The sequence below is a fragment of the Ochotona curzoniae genome, unplaced genomic scaffold, assembly GCF_017591425.1.
Source record: "Ochotona curzoniae isolate NIBS_2020 unplaced genomic scaffold, NIBS_Ocur_1.0 contig_2723, whole genome shotgun sequence".
Classification (NCBI taxonomy): Eukaryota; Metazoa; Chordata; class Mammalia; order Lagomorpha; family Ochotonidae; genus Ochotona; species Ochotona curzoniae.
In genome coordinates this window covers 1,158,467-1,179,523 of record NW_024465573.1, presented here as the reverse complement: position 1 = coordinate 1,179,523, position 21,057 = coordinate 1,158,467, and the positions used below count along the sequence as shown (strand labels likewise).

Sequence of the window (21,057 nt, the reverse complement as noted above, 5' to 3'; positions counted from 1 at the left end):
CCTGAGGGGGCAGCTGCTGAAATGCGTCGCATGACTCACTCACCTGTTTCCAAATATTACCTAACTAGCTTCGCCCCCTTCCCTCAGAGCTCCCCTGCAGGGACTCCAAGACCCCGCGCGCCTCGGCCTGGGCACATCAGGGCACGTCCATCCCCCGCTCGGAGAAACTCAACTCTGCTGCCCCGGGAGAGGCCGGCGCCCACGGACTGCCGCAGCCCAGGCCTGGGTCGGAGACAAGGCCCGCAGAGCGCGAGGGGCAGCGGAGCGGCTGAGCCGGGCCGCCTCACCTGCACTGGCGTCGGCCCACAGGACGACCGGCAGCGCCAGCCCCAGCACAGAGCCCAGCGCCACCATGTTGGCGAGCATCCGTCGCGGACACGCGGCCACCGGGACCGGCCCAGCGGGCGGGGGGCGGAGCCACGCGGGCAGGGGCGTGGCCCGGCCGAGGCGCGGCTGGCTGACTCCACCCCTTCCTAGGACCGTCCGCGAGGCAGCCCCTTCCCGGCCGCCGTAGTTTTTCTCCTTACAAAAAAGAAAAAAAAACGGTTACCCAGCAACGAGAAAAACACAACCGGAATCCTGGGTGTCAGCTCCGAGAGCTAGAAGAGGTGAGGCGGTTTCCCCCATTTTCTCTCCAGTGCCTTTCGGCTACCGTGTTCTTTGCTGTCTTCGACACAACCCTGAAACAGCAGATGGGGAACCCAGGCTGTCCCTTAAATGGCAGGTCCTCAAGAGGCTGCCAGAACTGACCGGCCTGACCGCTCTCCCGCAGGCCTCCAACGCCTCAGACGGCTTCAGGGCTCCCCTGGGCCCTGCGCAGCCCCCACAGGGACCCCCACAGGGACCCTCGCCCAGAGTCCCTCGCCACTGTCCGTCAGTGTCCACATCCACAGGCCAAGCCCCTTGCATTCTTTCCAGACCCATTAGCGAAACCCACTGCTCGGCACCTGGCCTTGGACCAGCCCTTGGGTCCAGCGGTGGAAGGGAAGACTTGGTCAAAGCAAAACTAGAAATATAGAAGAATCTCTAAAGTTTTAAGAGACTGGGATTAGGACATCGTGACCCACCACCTCATCTGCCCTTCCCACCCCTGGCTTCCCCGTTCCGGAGTTCAGAGGCGCTTCCTGGCCTTGCAAAGTGTCAACGCAGGGAAAGATGAGTTGTGAAACTTGTAGCTAAACAAGTAGTACTTTCCAGAATCAGGGCTGGTTTCCACTTTATGTAATTTTTAAGACCCTGCGCTGGGTCTTCTTCACGACTGATAATGAATTCAGCGTTCAGTGACTTGCCCTGGAATTTTTTAAATTGCCTTTTTAAGACTAGGGGTGGGGAGTAGAAAACACACACAGCGTCATAGTGAAAATCTATCTTTCAAAATATCTTGGCTAATTGGGTGAATTTGTGTTTACAGTATTGTAATGCATAAAAGAGAACTCGGGAGTCTCCGTCAGAGATGGATGGACTCGGAATGTGCTGGGGGATAAAACAAAGCTAAAGTCCAAAAAATTCTGAGTTTTAGAAACCACTTGTTGTTGTAGTTAGTGATTGTCTAGTTCAAACCTGTCGCATTCAAAGTCCTCTTTACCAAATCTCTAGGTACCAAGTAGGCAGATTCTTCCCAAGGAGATGTCGATTCCGTTTTCCAACACCCACTATCGAATTCCACAAGGATTTGGGAATCTTCTTGAAGGGCTGACACGTGAGATTCTGAAGGAGCAACCAGACAACATACCAGCTTTTGCAGCAGCATATTTTGAGAACCTTCTAGAGAAAAGAGAGAGTAAGCTGGGGTTGTTATAGGCCTTTTTACATAAGACACCCTCCACGTTTGGTTATGATGAGAGCTGCCTCGTGTCACCTCCGTTCTCCGGGAAGCCATTGTGAGGCGGGTCTGACGGTCCGTCTAAGGTTACTGTCCCACTGCTGAACGTTAGCAGCTTATTACCGAACCTTCCTTGTTTTTCTCGGGTCTCCCAGGGTGGAAGGGACCTCCCCTTTGCTGTGGCCTGACCCTGTGCAGCCCCAGCAATTCCTGGCCTGGGCTTCTAGAATGGACACTCTGCTCGGCTCCACCTTTCGATTCGTCTCCTGGGCAAGTGTTACATAATCATTGTAAAAAATAATTCTGTTCATTCCTTCGACTGAGAAAGTCAGTGTTCACTGAGGTATACCAAAGTAGGCTTCCCTGAAGACATCACAGTGCTTTGAGAACTTACACTGCCACTCTGGAAAGGTGAGCAGTATTCTTTATGCAAGCCCCGGCCTACACAGACTAAGATTCATGCCAACAGTAACTCTTTGAGAGCCAAAGCAAAGTTCACTTAGAATCTCCGCATTCTTAGCTTAAAGGTTCATAACTCTCAGCACCTGACCCGGTGGTCAAAATGAGAGCTGTTAGAGCTATACATTCATGTGTAAGTCTCTTCTTGAGTCTGATGGTTGCCGTGGCAACCAGAGGATGGAGCTTGCTTCAAGCCGGCTCCAGGGCCTGGTGGTCCACAAATCCTACAGATTCCACCAATGAGCGAGCTCTTGTGATGACTTGGGGTTATAGTCTTCCAGCAGAATGGTAAAGGTAACGATAAATCACTGCAAACAAACGTTCGTTTGTAAATCATTTTGTAGAGGAAGGAAGCTTGGCAGAAGGCTTAACCAGCTCCCACGCCCGCTGCGCAGCTCCACCCCTCTGTGTCCATTTCCTCATTGTTACTGTCTTTTCCATAAGCAGTCAGTGTGAAGGTTTGCTGCGTAATCTGAAACTTTAAACCCAACTAAAAACTTCAGCTGTATTTACAGGTAAAGGATTAAGAGCAATCCTTTGGGAAAAGAGGTAAATCATGAACATTAAGTAAGTTAATGTTAATTAAATGATGTAAGAAAAAGTCTTCAGTCATTATTTAATTTTAGAACTCAGAAATATCCCATTGCAAAAACATCTGAGTCATTGTTACCAGATCACAGGAATAAAAGCAACTGATGTTTCAGATTAATGACCTCAGTATACTATTAAAACAATGGAGAATACATTTTTGAAAATTAAACACCACACCCTCTTCAACCCATGTCAACCAAAGGTGAGTTATCTGTTACACACAAGGATACTTCAGTTCATGGAAAACTTAATTAAAACTTAATTCTTCCGCAAAATGATTTTGAAATCCTTGCATAGTGATTTTTTTATATTATGTGTCTTATGTGAAGTTTTCAAAGAAACTTTGTGTCAGAATTTAATCTCCTAAGCTGCAAAAGTAAACATGGACCAATCTCCCACACAGTGTAACAATTTTACAGGTACCTTGATGGTCGACATTTTGTTCATATAAAAGGAAAAAAAATCGTAGCATATAATATGGATAGTACCTGCCTGAAATCATCACAGGAAAATTGGGTGTTTTAGTAAATGATATTGGGATTAAGATGGAAAAAGATAAATAGATAATTACTTGTACCATACACTAAGGTAAATTCTAAATTTGGCATTCAAACATTTTTTTTAATGAGAATAATAACACAAAAGAGTGAATTACTATATAACATTAAACAAACAAACAAAAAAACTTTGCTGGCTAATTTACTTTGTTTCAAAACTCCAGAGGCAAATTAAAGAACAGATTGATAAAACAGACAACATAAAAATAAGAATTTACATGACAAAAAGCACCATGAGGAAAAAAGAAACTACAAAAGACAAAATGGGAGGACTATTGTATCCCAGTGGGTCAATAAACCTAGGACTTGTGAAAAAGGTGTGTTATAACACACTTATAACAAGCAGAGAGAGTCTACAGCCATACCACCCTGAACGCGCCCCATCTCGTCTGATAACAAGCAGAGAGAGAGAGTGGACAAGAGGTATACACAGTCAGTCAAAAGTAGATGCAAATGACCCCTAACATAGGAAGATATCCTCAAACTAGCCCACAATAACAGAAGTCTACATCAAAATTAACACAAGCTACTAACAACCTCTCCAGCAAAAAGCTGAGATTAAGCCAACGTACTCTGTAGGCAAGGCTGTTGGGAAAATAGGCACTCACACGTTGTAGCCAAAGAGTAAAATGGTTTAGCTTCAAGAACCAGAATTCGGCAACATCTACAGTGTCACACAGGCATTTCATCTTTGAGTTAGATTTCTATGCTTTGCATCATTATTTGTGGAAGCAACCTGGATATCCACGATGAGGATTGATTTAATAAACAAAGAGTGCATTCAATGGAATAATATGTACCTTAAAAAGAAAAATGAAAAATGAGGAAGGAAGAGAAGTTAGTTTGATAGGAAAAAGTTTGAAATTACTGGATAAGAGTGTTCTTCCAAAACTGTATGAAAAAAATATGTATACTACCAAATAATTGTTTGAATTTCAAAATTTCTGTACCAAAATAAGCTTATTTGTAAGTCCATTTTCCAGAAACTTTTTGAAATACCTTCATATACATTGTAGAACAAAAAACAGCTATTCCTGTTATTACAAATTTCTTAGTTATAGTTATAAAAATGAAAGACAATCCATAATCCTAAAAATTTTTCATTGAAAACTAGCAGTGTGATATCATGTTTTACTTTAAAAAAAAAAAAACCAGATGGGGATATTAGTTCAAGTCCCACCTCTGCTCGTCCAGCTTCCTCTGATGCACCTGGGAAAACAACAGAGTTATCCAAGCCCTTGGGCCCTGCACTCACCTGGGAGACCGGAGTGTGGCTTCAGGTCCTTGGCTTCGGCATAGCCCTGCCACAGGTGAAGCCTCCAAACTGGCGTTCCCTATGGGTGATCACTAGAACTATCTCTGCTTCGCTTCCAATCCAGCTTCCTACAAATGGTATTGGAAAGCAGAAGAGGATGTCCTAAATCACTAGGCCCCTGCATTCACTAGGGAGACCCAGAAGAAGCTCCTGGCTCCTGGCTTCAGACTGGCCCAGCTTCTACCGCTGGAGCCATTTAGGTCCTGGATGAATGGGCAGAAGATGGGTGATCTCTCTTTCCTCCTCGCTGTGTAGCTCTGCCTTCCAAATAAAAATGAACAATTTTTTAAAAAACCTAAATGGTGGTCAATATGCATATAAAAATCAAACAGATAATTAGATTTATCTTCTGGTTATATACACAACACTGGCAAATGCTCTTTACAAAAACAAAATCAAATATGAGTAAGATCCTACCTACAGTCCACAAAGAAATGGCAGAGGAACCTGTTAAAATGCAGTATTAAAACACTGAAAAATAGCTAGTCTGTGGAAAATATTATTAATCTTATCAACAAATAAATTGCAAGGGCAATATGAGGGGGTAGGGAGTTTTCCATTAAAACATTTACACGATAACTGAAGAATGTGTGTGTTCACTATGGCATTTGAACAAACAATAGGAAATTCATTAGGTAGTAAGGAAATTTGGATAGTTGATTGGAAAGTTGTATTAAGGAAGCTATTGTTAATGTCAGGATACACTTAAATAGAATGATGAACTTCTGATTATGAAGGACTATACTATTGTATTGATATAGGCAGAATCAGTGGTGTGTGTGGCGGGGGGGGGAGGGTTGGAGGTTTGAAGAGGGGGGGAAGGGAAATCCCAGAGCCCATGGAACCATATCATAAAATAACAAAATAAATTATTTTTACAATAAAATAAAAATATCTGAAAATAAAAAAGAAGTTATTATTAGTGTCTTTAGGGGTGATAGTATAGTGGTTATGTTTTTAAACTATATCTTAGAAATGCATATTGAGATGTAAATAATAGGATACTTGAAGTTTGCTTTAAAATAATTAGAAGAGTCAAAAACATAATCAGAAGAAAAGGTTATAGACAAAATAAGGTGAATCAAGGTTGATAATTGCTGAATCCAGGTGATGCATGTAAGATTTGTTAAATTGTTCCCTCTAAGACATGAGATTGTCATGTTTCGTATGAAACGTTAAAGAATAAATTTCGTTTAAATGTAAATACAATTTTCTTTCCATGTCAGTCTAAATAATGCACACCAAAAATTTAACTCTCCTATCCTTCACTTTTCCAAACTTCCTGACTTCTTGGCATTTATATTTCCACATTTTTCTGTATTTATTAATCTACATGAAAGTGTCTGTATTAGTACTAGATGTTGGCATTTGTTCCCCCTCTTTCCCATTTCATTAGAAATTCTGTGAAGGCAGAAAATCATGTTTCTTAGTGCTTTTCTAGGTATTCCCACAGGCTGGCTCATCTAATGTTTAGTTGGTCATCAACTATGAGGGTACTTCAAAAGGCTCACGGAAAATAGAGTTAAGAAACAAGCTTATTTTGATTCAAACAGTTTCAAATCTTGGATACTTACATTTAGTGATTGGTTATATGTTCTTCAGTGGCAGGCTAAGTACAATGTCAGTAAGATTTTAAAATTCTCACTAAAGAGTCTGAAAAGAAGCAAGAAACTTGTCACTTCTCAAAATTTATTTTAATGAACCCAAGCAAGTCTGAAATTATTGTGTCTTTATTACTTAGAAACCGACTTTGATCCAGCTGAATGGGGGGCTAAAGTAGAGGACCGCTTCTACAACAATCGTGCATTCCAGGTACAGTCTCACAAAGCTACTGGGTTTGGCTATTTCTTCTCCCTACCCACAAAACAGAATATTAGGGTATCCCAAGAACAGTAAGAACTACGTGCGGTGTCACACATAACCTACTGAATCTGTTTAGTCATGCCATTTTTCTGATGATAAATTATTTTCTAAGGTCTCTGAATCATGTCATTTGCTCAAGTTTAAAGGTTAACAGGGGAAGGGTACCTTAAAAGTTTTCCATCATTTATTCTTCCACTTTTAATTGAGTATCACAATGCTTCAAAAAATAGTAGTCAAAAATTCCTGTTGTATTAATATCTTTTTTTCAAATGATTTATTTTATTTTATTATTGGAAAGGCACAGAGAGGAGAGACACAGAGAAAGATCTTCCATCCTCTAGTTAACTCCCCAAGTGGCCGCAATGGCCCAAGCTGAGCTGATCCAAAGCCAGGAGCTGGGAGCTTCTTCTGGATCTCCCATACATGTGCGGAATCCCAAGGCTTTTGGACCATCTTTTACTGCTTTCCCAGGCCACAAGCAGGGAGCTGGATGGGAAGTGGAGCAGCTGGGACAGGAACTGGCATCCATATGGTATCCTGGCACATGCAAGGCAAGGACTTTGGCCGCTATGCTATCGCGCTGGGCCAGAATTAATATAAAACACTTAAGCAACATATCAAAGACAGACTTTCTCAACCAAGGGTCCTGCAAAACATTAACCCCTAAAGCAAATTAATCTTAAACTGTTGCATGTTAACAAATCAGTGTCTTACCTTTGTGTCTAAAATGATTGTAATTCTATGCTATCCTTGGGGGAATTGAGAAACACCTAACACATTTCTGTGTTCCTGGTTCAGATGAGGAAGATTGTTTGGCAAGGGCTGTGCAGAAACAGCACGTGAAAACTGATGGAAATGTAAAATCTGGGACCCTGCCCCAGTCCCATAAATCAGTTGCATTTTAATAAGATCCCCAAAGTTAATTTGAAGGTACATTGTAACTGAGACCATTAGACAAGCCAGATGATACCAATAGTCATGCTATCTGAAAAAGAAGTTGGCAAAGTCCAGGTTTTGGTGGGTCCTCGGTACATTTTAGGGGGTTTCCTGAAGCAGTTGTAACTCATTCTGTAAATTTAAACGTGAACTCATTTCTATCCACTTGTAATCCTACAGATATGGAGATGGCCTATCTTATTTCCTGTGTGTTCATATTTTGATCCATATTGAGTTGAAATCAAAGGATTAAAGTAGAAAAATTTTCAATCCTTGTATCACATAAACATTTGAAGCACCTTTTTCTTCTGAATTCTGAAGTCTTTGATCAGCTTATACTGCCCTTAAGTTTCTGTCTTGGGTGTGAAAGAGGCTCTCCCCTTGGGGTGGGGTGCTGAGTTAGTGGAACCTCTATTTTTGGAGGAAGGCTTCAATAGTCATGTCAAAATAGGCAGACCTGATTTCTTCTTTTATACTTAAATAATTTCCTACAGCAGAAATCACTTCTTTGACCTGATTTCAAATGCACAAACTTCATCAGAAAGTGAACTTGATGTCAGGCAGTTAACCTAGCGTTCAAGATAATCTTGTCTGAGGCACGAGAGCTCAGTACCCACCTCCGGTTCCCAGCGCTTGCTTCCTGCTGGTGCGGACCCCAAGATGCAATGGTGTCGGCTTGATTACTCAGCTTCTTGTCTCTGGCTGGAGACGATTCTGTTCCTGGCTCTCAGCCTCAGCTGGCCCCGTTCCAGCCCCTGCAGGAATTTGGGGAGTGAGCCAGAGCTTGGGATGAGCTCACTCACTTGCTCTTTCTGACTCTCTGCCTTTCAAATAAAAAATATCTTTTCAAGTCAACTCAACTTCACACGATGGCACACAACGGGATTCATTTTATTTCTATCTTAGAAATTATTGGCACCACTTTTTTACGCTTTTCTCAGGATTCATTACAGCATCCTAACAACTTTTAGTATAAGTATTTCTTTTTGGTTTTTGTTTTTGGGATTTTCTTACTGTAAAACAACAGCACACAATTACTTGGTCTTATATTTGTTTATATAAGCTTATATTGAGAATTTTCATTTATTTTGTTCATGTCGCATCCAGTGAACTTTCCTTGTTAATAAACATGTGTAATTTCTTCCACTTTTGAAAACTTTAATGTTTAATTACTCATACGCACTTTATTGAAAACTTTGGTATTTTAGACACATTGCCTTTCTGGCCCTCTCCCTTCTCTCTAGGAACACGAATGTGAGAAAAGTGAATTGCAAGAAAAGTCTCCATCTGTGACCGAGGAAGAGACACCAATCATGAGCTTAGTATGTAATGTTTTCCGTGTGTGTTTGAGTCTTTTTTTAAAGCTTATTTATTTTTATTGGAAAGTCAGATATACAGAAAGGAGGAGAGACAGAGAGGAAACTTCCTTTCAATGGGTTACTCCCCAAGCAGCCACAACAGCTGGAACTGAGCCAATCCGAAGCCAGGGGCCCAGAGCTTCTTCCAGGTCTCCTATGTGGGTGCAGGGTCCCAAGGCTTTGGGCCGTCCTCAGCTGCTTTCCCAGGCCACAAGGGCGCTGGATGGGAAGCAGGGCCGCTGAAATTAGAACTGGCGCTCGTATGGGATCCCAGCACGTTCAAGGCGAGGACTTTGGTCGCTAGGCCATCACGCCAGGCCCCATATGTATTTGATTCTTACTAAGCATAACAGAGTGGATTTTGAAAAAAATGGAGATAGAACTTAATCTGGATTAATTCCTACTAGACTCATAGGGGTTATGTGGCTTGGTCAATGTAGGTAATTTCATTTCTCTCTGTTGTTCATTAGACACTGTATCTGTTACCAGCAAAGAAACCTTTACTATAATTAAGGATGGTTTAAAGTGCAGAACTACATTTTTTCTTCCTGATGGTAGGTTCCTAATTATCAAAGATAAATTAGCCACCTCACCTTCTGTGCAAGTGAAGAAAAAATACACACACCCTGGGGAAAGAACAGCCAGCGGGACTGAGCTTGCCCTCATCGTTCAGTGGAGGGGGGATGGGAAAAGAATAAAGAATATTACAGGTCCCAGCGCAATAGCCTAGTGGCTAAAGTCTTCACCTTGAATGCGCTGGGATCTCATATGAGCACCAGTTTTAATCCCAGCAGCCCCGCTTCCCAACCAGCTCCCTGCTTATGGCCTGGGAAAGCCTTGGGACCCTGTACCCACGTAGAAGACCCAGAAGAAGCTCCTGGCTCCCGACTTCGGATCAGCCTAGCTCTGGCCATTGTGGTCTCTTGGAGAGTGAGTCATCGGATGGAAGATCTTCCTTTCTGTCTCCTCCTCTCTGTATATCTGACTTTCCAATAAAATAAATAAATAAATAAATCTTTTTAAAAATTATATTGCGTATTTTTTAATTATATATGAATAAATCTATTATCTGTATTTTGAAAACTACAACTTTGCCTCCAAGATAAGTAACATCAGTGATAAATGATACGGTTAATCGGTTAATCATTTAATCCATGCTTTTGAGTGGATTGTAAATCTCCCTCTGGGAAGGGCAGTCAAAATTTACAGCCACAGTTCTGATCTTTGACAGTCATCTTCGACTTTAGGAACTTCTCACTGACTCATGATGTCACCACCAGACAATGGCAAAGGTTCAGGACTAACAAAAGGAAAATCACAAGAGAAATGCAGGTAGCCAAAAGAAACGTTTTTGCCCAGTTCGGCTCATTCACCATCCACGCACACTCTATCCCATGTCGGTCCTCCTGACAGCCTGTGCCTCAGCAGCTCCGACCTGGGAAGCTCATCCCCAAAGGTTTTGTGTCAGGTGGCATGCTGAGCCGACTCAAGACAATTGTGCCCGTCTCCATGCATCTCCGTGTTAATATCTTTTTAATAGCTTGAAATCAGCCACAGTGGGAGTATCAGGGCCATGGCAAACGGCACAATGACAGAACTTTTTTTTTTCCTGGAGAATCAGTTTTTAAACATTTATCATAACGCTGTGTGTAATCTTCATAGTCCAGACACAAAGATCAGGCCTGGTGAGAAAGGACTTCCTCTCTACAAGGTTTTTCCTTCCAACACTGCAGCTTCTTCCAGAGCCACCTGCATACAAACCAACAGGCCTCACACAGGTGTAGGATGGAACGGGGAGACGGAGGGAGCAAGGGTGGGTGGGTCATCTCCTTAGATCATTTACAGGTGCCCATGCACAGGCTTTCTTGAGCTTCAGCTGCGATCTATTGATTTCCAATTTGAGTATAATTTATTTGCCTCCATCTGCGTCACTTCAGAGGGTTTAAAGCATTCTGTTTCCGTTTAAACTTTAAGAGCCAAATTTGCCATATTTCTTTGTAATGCGGGATTTGAGAAAAGGTTGAATAACCCGAAGGCCATCAGTGATAAATGTTGTGATAAACGAAGTAAATAAAAGGTCATCAATACAATGTTGTCACACACAAAAACATGAACAGAATAATAACATAGAAAAAGAAAATCAAAATATAGTGTTATATGGAAAAAGTAATTGAACATTGTGGGTAACAATCTGATTCTTAAAATTATATATACATAAATATATCAAAGTAAATATGTTTTATATATAGAAATTTTAGAAGGATTTGTGTATATTTATGCATATTATTATGGGTTACATATATATGTTAGAAGAAAAGGATTTTGGAAGGTAGAGGCAATTCACTGTCAGTAATATAGTTTTTTGAAATGTATAGATAGTATCATTTTTGATTAAAAAATATATAAAGAGCCATGTCTATATATCTTCTGTATACTAACTGTAAATTATATATAATTTTGTTTAAAAGAAGCTGTATGCTAAAGTTCAAAATTCAGCTAACAGTATTACATCAAACACTATTGGACTAAATCTAGATTTCTCTTTGGCACTCCACTTTAAATGTATCATTTGGATTAGCTATTCATTTGAAAATTAAGAGAACATTTTAATCCACTAATGTAGTCATGGTTATTTTGAAATAGTACACTCACTATTCTTAACATTTTAACCATGCTTCAAGGATTCTTATTGGTCTTCCCATCCCCAATAATGTTACTGCTCAGGAAACTGTCAAATAGGAACTATTTTTGAATAATAGAAGAAGTTGGCAATGATACTTTATTTCAGAGGCATATTGAAGAGTGACAAAACAAGATGTTTGCTATTTTGGCATTCACCATTTGGTGCATATACAACGTGACAATATATAAAATTCCTTAGGAAGCATCAGATCTTCTCAGATAATCGCATCCTAAATTGATTAAATATATGCATTTATTTTTTTTTTTGCACAGTTTAACATCTTGTATTTCCCACATGCTTTGGCTAAGTTCTTTGCATATAGTACATTTATTTTTGTGGCATGAAAAATGTGGGGTATTTAAGAAGCCTCTTAATTTTTTTCCTCCTCTCAATGAAGGACTCTGAAGAAAATAAAGATAAAAAGGAGACTGCTGCTGTCAAAATCCAGGCAGCCTTCCGGGGACACATGGCCAGAGAAGACGTAAAAAAAATCCGAACCAGCAAAGCAGAAGAGGAAACAGAGGGAGACAACTGAGGGTACTGGCTCTACCCCCTCCCCCCCAGAAGACTCAGGAAAACAACTCAAATCCATCGGTCTGGCTCTAATTGTCAGTTCTTTCCTTAGCAAGGGAGATTTGGTGTTACAAAACAGCATCAGTTACTGTTGTGGAAATCTGTCATAAGCATTTGTTCAATAAACATGCCATTGATACACTGCACTTGAGTTCTCTGAGTCATCAGTTTTTTTTTGTTTTTTTTTTTTTTTTACATTTAGAGACTGGATTTAGAGTTACCAGAGTAGGATATCTGAATTTTGTAGATGTCAGAGGCTGTGTGATCGGCCATTTCCTGCTGAATAAAGGGTCCGTATCACATACCTGAAGAGAACTTTACCTCCTGCTTCGTGCCCTTCAAGGGCAGGCTGCTTCGTGTGATGATTGCTTGAAGTTGTAACAAGATAGGAAGGCTAAGGCGGAACTCACTTGCTATGCATCCATCCAGTCATTGACTGAGCAAGTACTGAGCACACGCGTGTGGTGGCAATCACTAGTGAATATTTGTTCTAAGATTCCTGCAGTTTATAGCCTATTATGGTGTTGCTGTCTAAATTCACACACAACAAGACTAGCAATAATATCAGATTTTAAAAAAACAAAAGCTATCAGAGCATTTTGCTCTGTAGTTCTACAGCTAAAACTTCCAAAGCCTCTTCTTAAAATTATGTACACATATTTATTTGTGTGAGAGGCAGAGAGACAGAACCACCAACCCCGTTCTGCTGATCACTCCCCAGCTGGCTGCAGTGACAAGGGCTAGGCCTGGCAGGAGCCAGGAGATCCCTCCAGGTCTCCCAGGTGGGTGCAGGGACCCGAAGACGGTAGGTCATCTGTGCCTTTCCCAGGTACATCAGCAGAGGGCTGGAGTGGGCAGTGGAGCAGCCAGGACTCCAGCCCCACAGGTGACAGACGGCCTTACGGATCACACCACGGCACCAGCCTCAATTTAGATCCCCTGTAAGTCCTTTCCACCGTTCATAAAATCGAACAGAAGATATAGTTTCCTCCTCAATTTAGGGCCAGCCCCCAGCTTGATCTCTTGTGTAACAGTGTTTCAGGTAACCTCGTATGCTTGGGGGAGCTAAGCCTTAAAAGAATTTAAATCATTATCTTGAAAAATAAAACCCAGAGGCTTTTTGAAGATCTTTGAAGTGGTCCTTGTGCTCATGAGACCGAAGGTCTTAAAGGAACGCAAGTTTTGCAAACCTCTCAGGTGCTTTTTAAGCTGCTGTGCACAATGAACCTAACTACCTCCCTCGGCACTTGCTGATTTCATTTCAACCATTTCCATTTTAAGCCTTTTGTCATCCAAGGTTTGGAATAACGCTTTCTAACTGCCTCAAGTTCAGTGGAATAGACAAAAATGTCCAGAAGTCTGAGGGAAAACCTGGAAAACGGAAAAAAAAAAATACTAACAGAAATCAAGCTTGAGTTAACAGATTTATAAAAGCTGTGTTTATTTTTATTTAGAATATTGTGGCTCTGGGCCCAGTGCGATAGTACAGTGGTTAAAGTCCTTGCCTTGCATGCTCTGGAATCCCATATGGGCACCGGTTCTATTCCCAGCAGCCCTGCTTCCCATCCAGTTCCCTGCCTGTGGCCTGGGAAAGCAGTCAAAGACAGCCCAAAGCCTTGGGACCCTGCACCCATGTGGGAGACCCGGAAGAGTTCCTGGCTCCTGGCTTCAGATTGGCTCAGCTCCAGCCGTTGTGGCTGCTTGGGGAGTGAACCATTGGATGGAAGACCTTCCTCTCTGTCTCTCCTCCTCTCTGTATATCTGCCTTTCCAATAAAAATAAATAAATCTTTAAAAAAAGAATATTGTGGCTCTGCATTTGAAAGTTTCATCTTCTAGATTCAGGAAAACTATCCTGTGATTTCTATGGTGTACCATGCTTTGGTAAGATCTGGTTTTGTAAAGAAGAGATGAAAGTGCTTCCCTTTTCCCACTCTACTTCAGTCCTCTAAAATTCAAAAACTCCTTCGGGAATATTGGAATATTTGGCTTTTTTTTTTTTTTGCTTGCATGAGTTCAGTAAGAATCTTCTTGTCATAACAGAATATAGTTGGAAACATTAGCATATCTAAAAAATATGATCAGAATGCCTAGCTTCAAGGGTTCCCAGCCTTGCAATGAGTAACTTCTTTGTAAACCCTGAAACTTCATAAGTTAGGCACCATCGTTCTAAAATATATCCAGATATGCCTTGGACTGGCTTTCTAACTTTGAGAATTTTCTAAATCTGAAGTTATTCTTTGGAATAGCAACTTTCATTGTAACAAGTACAAATAGTCAACAAATTGTAATACACTTGCTGTTACGTTGTAATGATCTTCATTGTGTGTGAGATGCACGCTCTGTTAGGTTCTTGTTGGTCTTGTTGTATCTTTTCCTTTTATAAATATTCATTTATTTTGAAAAACAGAGTTGCAGAGGGAGAAGGAGAGATAGAGCAAGAGAGATTTCATCGACTGATTCACTTCCCAGATGGCTGCAGTGGTCAACGCTGGGCCACGCTGAATCCAGAAACCAGGAGCTTTACCCAGATCGCCCACGTGGGTGACAGGTTCCCAAGCACTTGGGCCATCTTCCACAGCTTTTCCCAGGCCTTAGTAGGGAGCTGGATTGTAAATGAAGCATCCACGAAACAAACTGAAACCCATATGGGGTGCTGGTCTGACAGGCAATGACTTTACCTGCTATGCTACAACACTGGCCTCCCCATCAATTTTCCTTTTTTGAGTTCTGTGCATATTGCTTGTCAGAATTCTACACATGGGCATGGGTTCGTGGCTCAGCTGCTCTATTTCCCATCCAACTCCTTATTTGTGAAAAGGCAGTCGAGGATAGCCCAAAGCCTTGGGACCTTGCACCCACATGGGAGACCTGGAAGAAGCTCCTGGTTCCTGGATTTGGATCGGCTCAGCTCCAGCCGTTACTGCCACTTGGGGAGTGAACTAGTAGACAGAAGACCTTTCTCTCTGTAAATCTGCCTTTTCAATAACAGAATAAATAAATCTTTAAAAAAGAAGGAAAGAAATAAAGAATTCTACACAAGTACAGTTCCCTGCAAGATAATGTTGGCCTGCACTTTGCTAGGATAACTTGCACCTGCAGAGCAACAGACAAAGTTAGCAAAGAGCTTCAGGTAAAGTCCGCCTCAGAACCACCTCTAAAACCCCCATCTTACTCAAATGTTGGTGAAACGGCTTTGACACCAACTCCTGGTCATTGGATGCATCCCTCCTGACATTGGGATGGTATTGGCAACCAGGTCAAATCCAACTTGGCAACAAGAGACTGTCAGAACCCAGCCACAGGGTGATTGATCAGTAGTTCTCTAAAAAAGATCTTCATCACAAATCAAAAATAAGAAGATGGGGGCACTGGTGTCAACCCTAAACAGAATTAAATAAAGCCAATAAATTGTAAAGGAAAGTCCTTACATGGAATTTCCTGATAGCCATTGTCACAAGAGGGTCTACTAGACTAGGTTCTCTAGCGAGAGACCCCATTTCAAAAGAGAGATGTTCACTAGATATGATGCTTGCGATTCCCACAGCTAATATTAGATGAGGTGTTAAGGAAGACTCTGACAATCAAAAACTCTGGATGTTGTCACCCAACACTGCCCTACATGTCTGAGAACAGCCACATGTGATATACATCAAGAGAAAGACAAGTTCCTTTTGGGCAGCCCTCCGTATGCTATCACTTCTGGCCAGAGACTGTCCTTGTTAAAGAAATTCTGGGGCTGTCATAGTGTGATGGGGAAAGCCACTGCCTGCAATGCAGGGATCTAATGTGGGTGTTGGTTAGAGTGCCAGCTGTTTCTTATCTGATCCAGTTCCTTGTTAATGCACCTGGGGAAACAGAAGAGGGTCCAAGTGCTTGGATCCCTGCACCCACATGGGAGACCCAGAATCTCCAGCCTCCTGCCTCCAGGTTAGTCCCACCCCGGCCATTACAGCCTTGTAGGGAGTGAAACAACAGATGGAATATCTCCCTCTCTCTCTGTAACTCTGCCTTTCAAATAAATAGAATAAGTTTTTCTTAAATTTTTTAAAGAATTTGTTTGTTTTTATTGCAAAGTCAGATATACAGAGAGGAAGATCTTCTGTCTGATGATTCACTCCCAAAGTGACCACAACAGCTGGTGCTGCATTGATCTGAAGCCAGGAGCCAAGAACTTCCTCCAGATCTCCCACATGGGTGCAGGGTCCAAGGTTTTGGACCATCTTCCAATGCTTTCCCAGGCCACAAGCAGGCAGCCGGATGGGAAGCAGGGCCACCGGGATTAGAACCAATGCCCATATGGGATCTCGGTGCATCCAAGCTGAGGACTTCAGCCACTAGGCTATTGCGTCGGGCCCAAGTAAGTTTTTAAAAGCAGAAACAATTCTCTAACCTTGAATGGCTGTAGATCTCCTTACAGCTACCCAAAGGTAAAGTTACGCCCTCATTAAACAGAATGTTGCATATAATATACATTTCTGATAATTCTGATCTTAAATCTGTGCCTCAGTTTGCTAGTCAACAAATGTTATAACTACGAGCAACAATTCAAATGGAAATAATGCTACAACTAACAACAAATATTTAAAATATAAAGTAAAAGAACCAGTTAATAGGGACAAGAGGTCAAAAGCAAGCTACACGCATAAGGACCTATCCCAGGTGGGGAAAATTAAGGAGTCATTGTCTATGAAATTTTGTTCCTAAAATGGAATTACTGAATACTTTAAACTGGAAAGGGAAAGGTAGAGCAAATAATTGAGAGAATATGTTATAGAAGTTTTGTGGAAATTAAGTGCTAAGTAAGATTAGGTTGGCTGAGATTAGAAGGAATTTGGAAACCCCAGGCTTGGTTTTTCATCTCACCAGTTGGAAAACTTGGCTTCTATTTCCTTTCCTGCCCCTGTTGATCCCACTAACTTCTCTCCTTTTTGCCCTAATTCTTGGGGCTTCTCTTTTAAACACGCAATCTCGGTTTATCTTCTCCAAAATACAGAAATACATTTTCAAGTAGTAATACAACAAAGATATCCACATCAAATTCCTCCAGACCAAACCATCTAAAGTCCTTTGGTAAATGCGAGCATATATATCCACAGCAAATCACCTGCTCTTCTCTGAGGTTCTGCCACTGACTGAATCCCTGAAACTAAGACTGCAGGACATCCTAAACCCCTAATAAACTGAAGCAGATTCAACACAATGCATATGTTCACTATGAAGCAGTTATGAAAGATGGGAATGTTCATGAAAATACAAAAATTTTTCATCATCAAACCATCATGGTGAGAATGCACAAGGTGGCCCAAAACATGCAGCATACTGGGGAAATCCCCAAGCTTAGGATGGAGCAGGATTACCAACTGCTCCCAAGAATGTAGATTACTTGGTTGGACCATGGGAAAACTCACCCTAAGAAGTGACTGCTGTCAGGCCCAATGCAATGGCTCAGCAGCTAAATCCTCACCTGGAACGCACTGGGATCTCACAAGGGCACTGGTTCCTGTCCCAGCTGCTCCACTTCCCATCCAGCTCCCTGCTTGTGGCCTGGGAAAGCAGTAAAAGATGGTCCAAAAGCCTTGGGATTCTGCACCCACATGGGAGACCTGGAAGAAACTCCTGGCCCCTGCCTTCAGATTAGTTCAGCTCTGGCCATTAAAGCCACTTGGGCAGTGAACCAGCAGATAGAAGATTTTCCCGTATCTCCTTCTCTCTGTAAATCTGCCTTTCCAATAAAAATAGATAAATCTTAAAAAAAAAAAAAGAAAAGAAAAGTTGCTGCAGTTACAATTGTACACACCGGCCTTACAGTCCATGGTGCAGTGGCAAGCCTCTGGCTGTCCTGCTTGGCAGCTGCTCCCATTGCAAAGTATAGCAACTGTGGTCTGCTTCTAGCTGCCCTGTCTGCCCACTGCTCCTTTACAGCAAGCTCATACACCAAATTCTGTTCTTCCTACCTGGCTGCTCTGGTGAATTCTTTTACTATCTGTGATGCCCGTCTCAGTTGGTCACTCTCCAGATTCTAGGATATAGATATAGACGTAACAGGGGATTTATTATAAAAATTGGTTTGTGCAAGCAGGGAAGCCAAGAATTGCCACAACATGTCATCTGCAAGCAGGAGCACCAGCAAAGCCAATGGTGCAATTCAGTCTGAAATCTGAGAGCTAGGAGACCCAAAGGTGCAACTTGCAGTCCAAAGCTAAGACCACACAACATGGAGGTTGCTAGTCTAAGATCTGGAGTCCCAGAGGCCTGAGAACCAGGCACTACAATGTCTGAGAACAGGGAAAGGGTGTCGTACCCAAAACAGAATTTGCCCTGCCTCCACCTTTGTGTTTTATGCAGCACATCAGTCTCAGTCTTCACTCAGGATACAGATTTAGATGCTAATCCCTTCCACAAGCATCTGGGGGCTGGGGAGAAACCACTTTCTCAGCTAACTGGACATTCTTTTACCCAGTCAAATTGACATATAAAATTAACCAACACACACCTTTCTCCTTTCAACACAGCAACCTGAGCATCCTATTATAATTCATAGCACATCATTGTCACTCCTCTGCTTAAATCCCCAATGGTTTCTCAATTCATTGGAAGTAAGAGCCAAAATTTAATAACAGTCTACAGAATTATGCAGATCTTACCTCCTATTACCTCTTACCTCACCTGACTTGCTCTCCGGGCCCAAGCTACTCTGTCCTCAAAGCTCCTCATCAGACACTCCAGCATCCTCCCTCCTCTCAAGGGAAGTGTGCATCCTGTTTTCTCTCTGGAATGCTTTTCTCCAGACATTGCTTCATTCCTTCAATAAACAAAAGTTAATGCACACTTCCCAGAAGCCCTCCTAGCCAAAACGCACCACCTCCAGGCACCACCTTTTCCCTTGCTTTCCTCCAGTTTTCTCCTAGCTTTCTGAACATCAGAATCTTGTTGACCCTTGCTTCCCTTGAGATTTTCTATGTTGTCCATTGTACAGTGTCTTTCTTGTGTGGAGGAAAGAGTGAATCACTCCTAAAATCTTATACAAAAGTGAGAGGCATCTGAGAACACACATCCTTTTGTCAAAGTTACTTCTATTAGTGAGTAAAAACCACAGTACACTCACCGCATGGCTCTTTGGTACACTGCGCTGATTAAACTCTGTCAAAATCAAAGCTGTCAAAAAGTAAAGGAAATAGCATATGAGGCATTAACAAGACAGATGAATGTAGATTTTGGGGGCAATCGGCTATATAAATTACACTGCCATTGATACTCCTTGGAGTGTGGCATGCAAATAGCCAAATGAAAGAGCTTCAGAGTCTAGGACAAAGCAGAAAATCATGTGAATGAGAGAATTTGAAATTTTTTATGTATATATATATATATATATGCATCATTTTGCTCTGTGGGAAGCTGAAATGTGAGAATTTGTCAAAATGAATTTCTCTCCTGAATACTGTACCTTTTGTCACGACTATCCATCAGTCGTTTTTAAAGAACACAGAATCGGAGCCCGGCGCGATAGTGTAGTGCTTAAAGTCCTAGGCTTGAATGTGCTGGGATCCCATATGGGCGCCGGTTCTAGTCCTGGTGGCCCTGCTTCCCATCCAGCTCCCTACTTGTAGCCTGGGAAAGCAGTTGAGGATGGCCCAATGCTTTGGGACCCTGCACCCGTGTGGGAGCTCCAGAAGAGCTCCTGGTTCCTGGCTCCAGATCAGCAAGTATTGGCAAGTACTTGAGGAGTGAATCATCAGACGGAAGATATTCCTTTCTATCTCTCCTCCTCTCTGTATATCTGACTTTCCAATAAAAATAAATAAATCTTTTTTAAAAAATAAAGAACATATTATCAGGAGAATCTGGAGGAAGCTGCTCTCCATTCCACTGCAGCGTGGAGCTCAACCAAGCCGTCTTTGTGAATCCAAGATGAACTCAGGATATAAGGTCTTTGATTCTCAGGAATTAAACCTAGCTTTTCTCCCCAAACTCATGGAGATGTTTAAACTCCAAAGTTGATGATTGATGGATGTAGGGTGGAGACTTGATTTGATTATGGCATCTGAGAGGTGGGAAGTCTTCAGATCACGGCGAACTCAACCTCAGAAGGCAGTTGTCATGAGTGTTGGTTATATAAGCTGCGTGTGCCTCCAGTCTCTCCCTCCCTATCACTGTGTGATGCTTTCTCTGCATCCTGCCACTCCCAGCTTCCAGCTGATGCCAGAAGAAAGGAGCCACTCGACCTTGAACTGTGAACTTTTGAGCTGTAAGTCAAAGTCAACTTTGTCTTCCCAAGACCTCTCTCTCAGGTGTTGCAGTTTCCAGTCATGAAAGCTAACACAAAGAATTGTCGTCATGCTTCCTCTAAACGTGCCATCCTCCTGCTACTGTCCTCCAGCAAATCACAGTCATTTCTCAAAATTAACACAACCTTTTCTCTCTGTACCTCCAAACAACTTGAGGTTTCTAACCTTTCAAGATGTCTTGGCAGATTCCACACTTTGACGTTTCCACTATGGAATTATTCCATCTTTTTAAAAAAAAAAAAAAACTGGGTCATGCCTGCCCCAGTCCTGGTTTTCATGTTCCCCAATCAGAGTGATAACTCAAGAGGCAGGTACCCACTATTTCCCTCCTGAGCCCACTCCCAGATCTTGCACTTTCCAGGTGGTTCTGCAGCTTAACTTGACAGAATTAGCCCCCAGTGCCAGCATCTGCCAGCTGATGCTGCGGCAAAGTCAAACCAACCCACACCCACTCTGATTTATGCTTGTACAAGTAGGAGCCGCCAACCCAGCCTAGACCAGACTGGGTAGAGCTACAACACCTGTGGGCCTCATGTGAGCTAGATCAGGGAAAAGCCAGGCTGGGTTGATGGCTCCTACTATTCCACCTTTTTTTGTTACATGAAATGGGGAG

The 21,057-nt window shown here is 42.2% G+C and overlaps 2 protein-coding genes across 3 annotated transcripts in view; one reads left to right on the top strand and one right to left on the bottom strand.

Moving 5' to 3' along the window:
• SIAE (sialic acid acetylesterase) overlaps positions 1-378 on the bottom strand; it is a 31,754-nt gene extending 31,376 nt beyond the window's left edge. The window contains exon 1 of the mRNA XM_040976774.1: positions 288-378. Coding sequence (XP_040832708.1) covers positions 288-366 — 79 coding nt within the window. The 5' untranslated portion in view covers positions 367-378. The remainder of the gene's footprint in view (positions 1-287) is intronic.
• A 121-nt stretch (positions 379-499) lies between these two features.
• SPA17 (sperm autoantigenic protein 17) lies at positions 500-12,300 on the top strand. 2 transcript variants are annotated; one of them, XM_040977166.1, is made up of 5 exons: positions 500-608; positions 1,597-1,780; positions 6,486-6,556; positions 8,788-8,865; positions 11,982-12,300. In XM_040977166.1, exons 2-5 carry the CDS (start codon positions 1,627-1,629, stop codon positions 12,117-12,119), a joined length of 441 nt encoding a protein of 146 aa, XP_040833100.1. In that variant the 5' UTR covers positions 500-608; positions 1,597-1,626; the 3' UTR covers positions 12,120-12,300. The 2 variants fall into 2 exon arrangements, with proteins under 2 accessions (XP_040833100.1, XP_040833101.1); XM_040977167.1 differs by lacking the exon at positions 8,788-8,865 and having other exon boundaries at positions 517-608.
• The last annotated feature ends 8,757 nt before the right edge of the window (positions 12,301-21,057 follow it).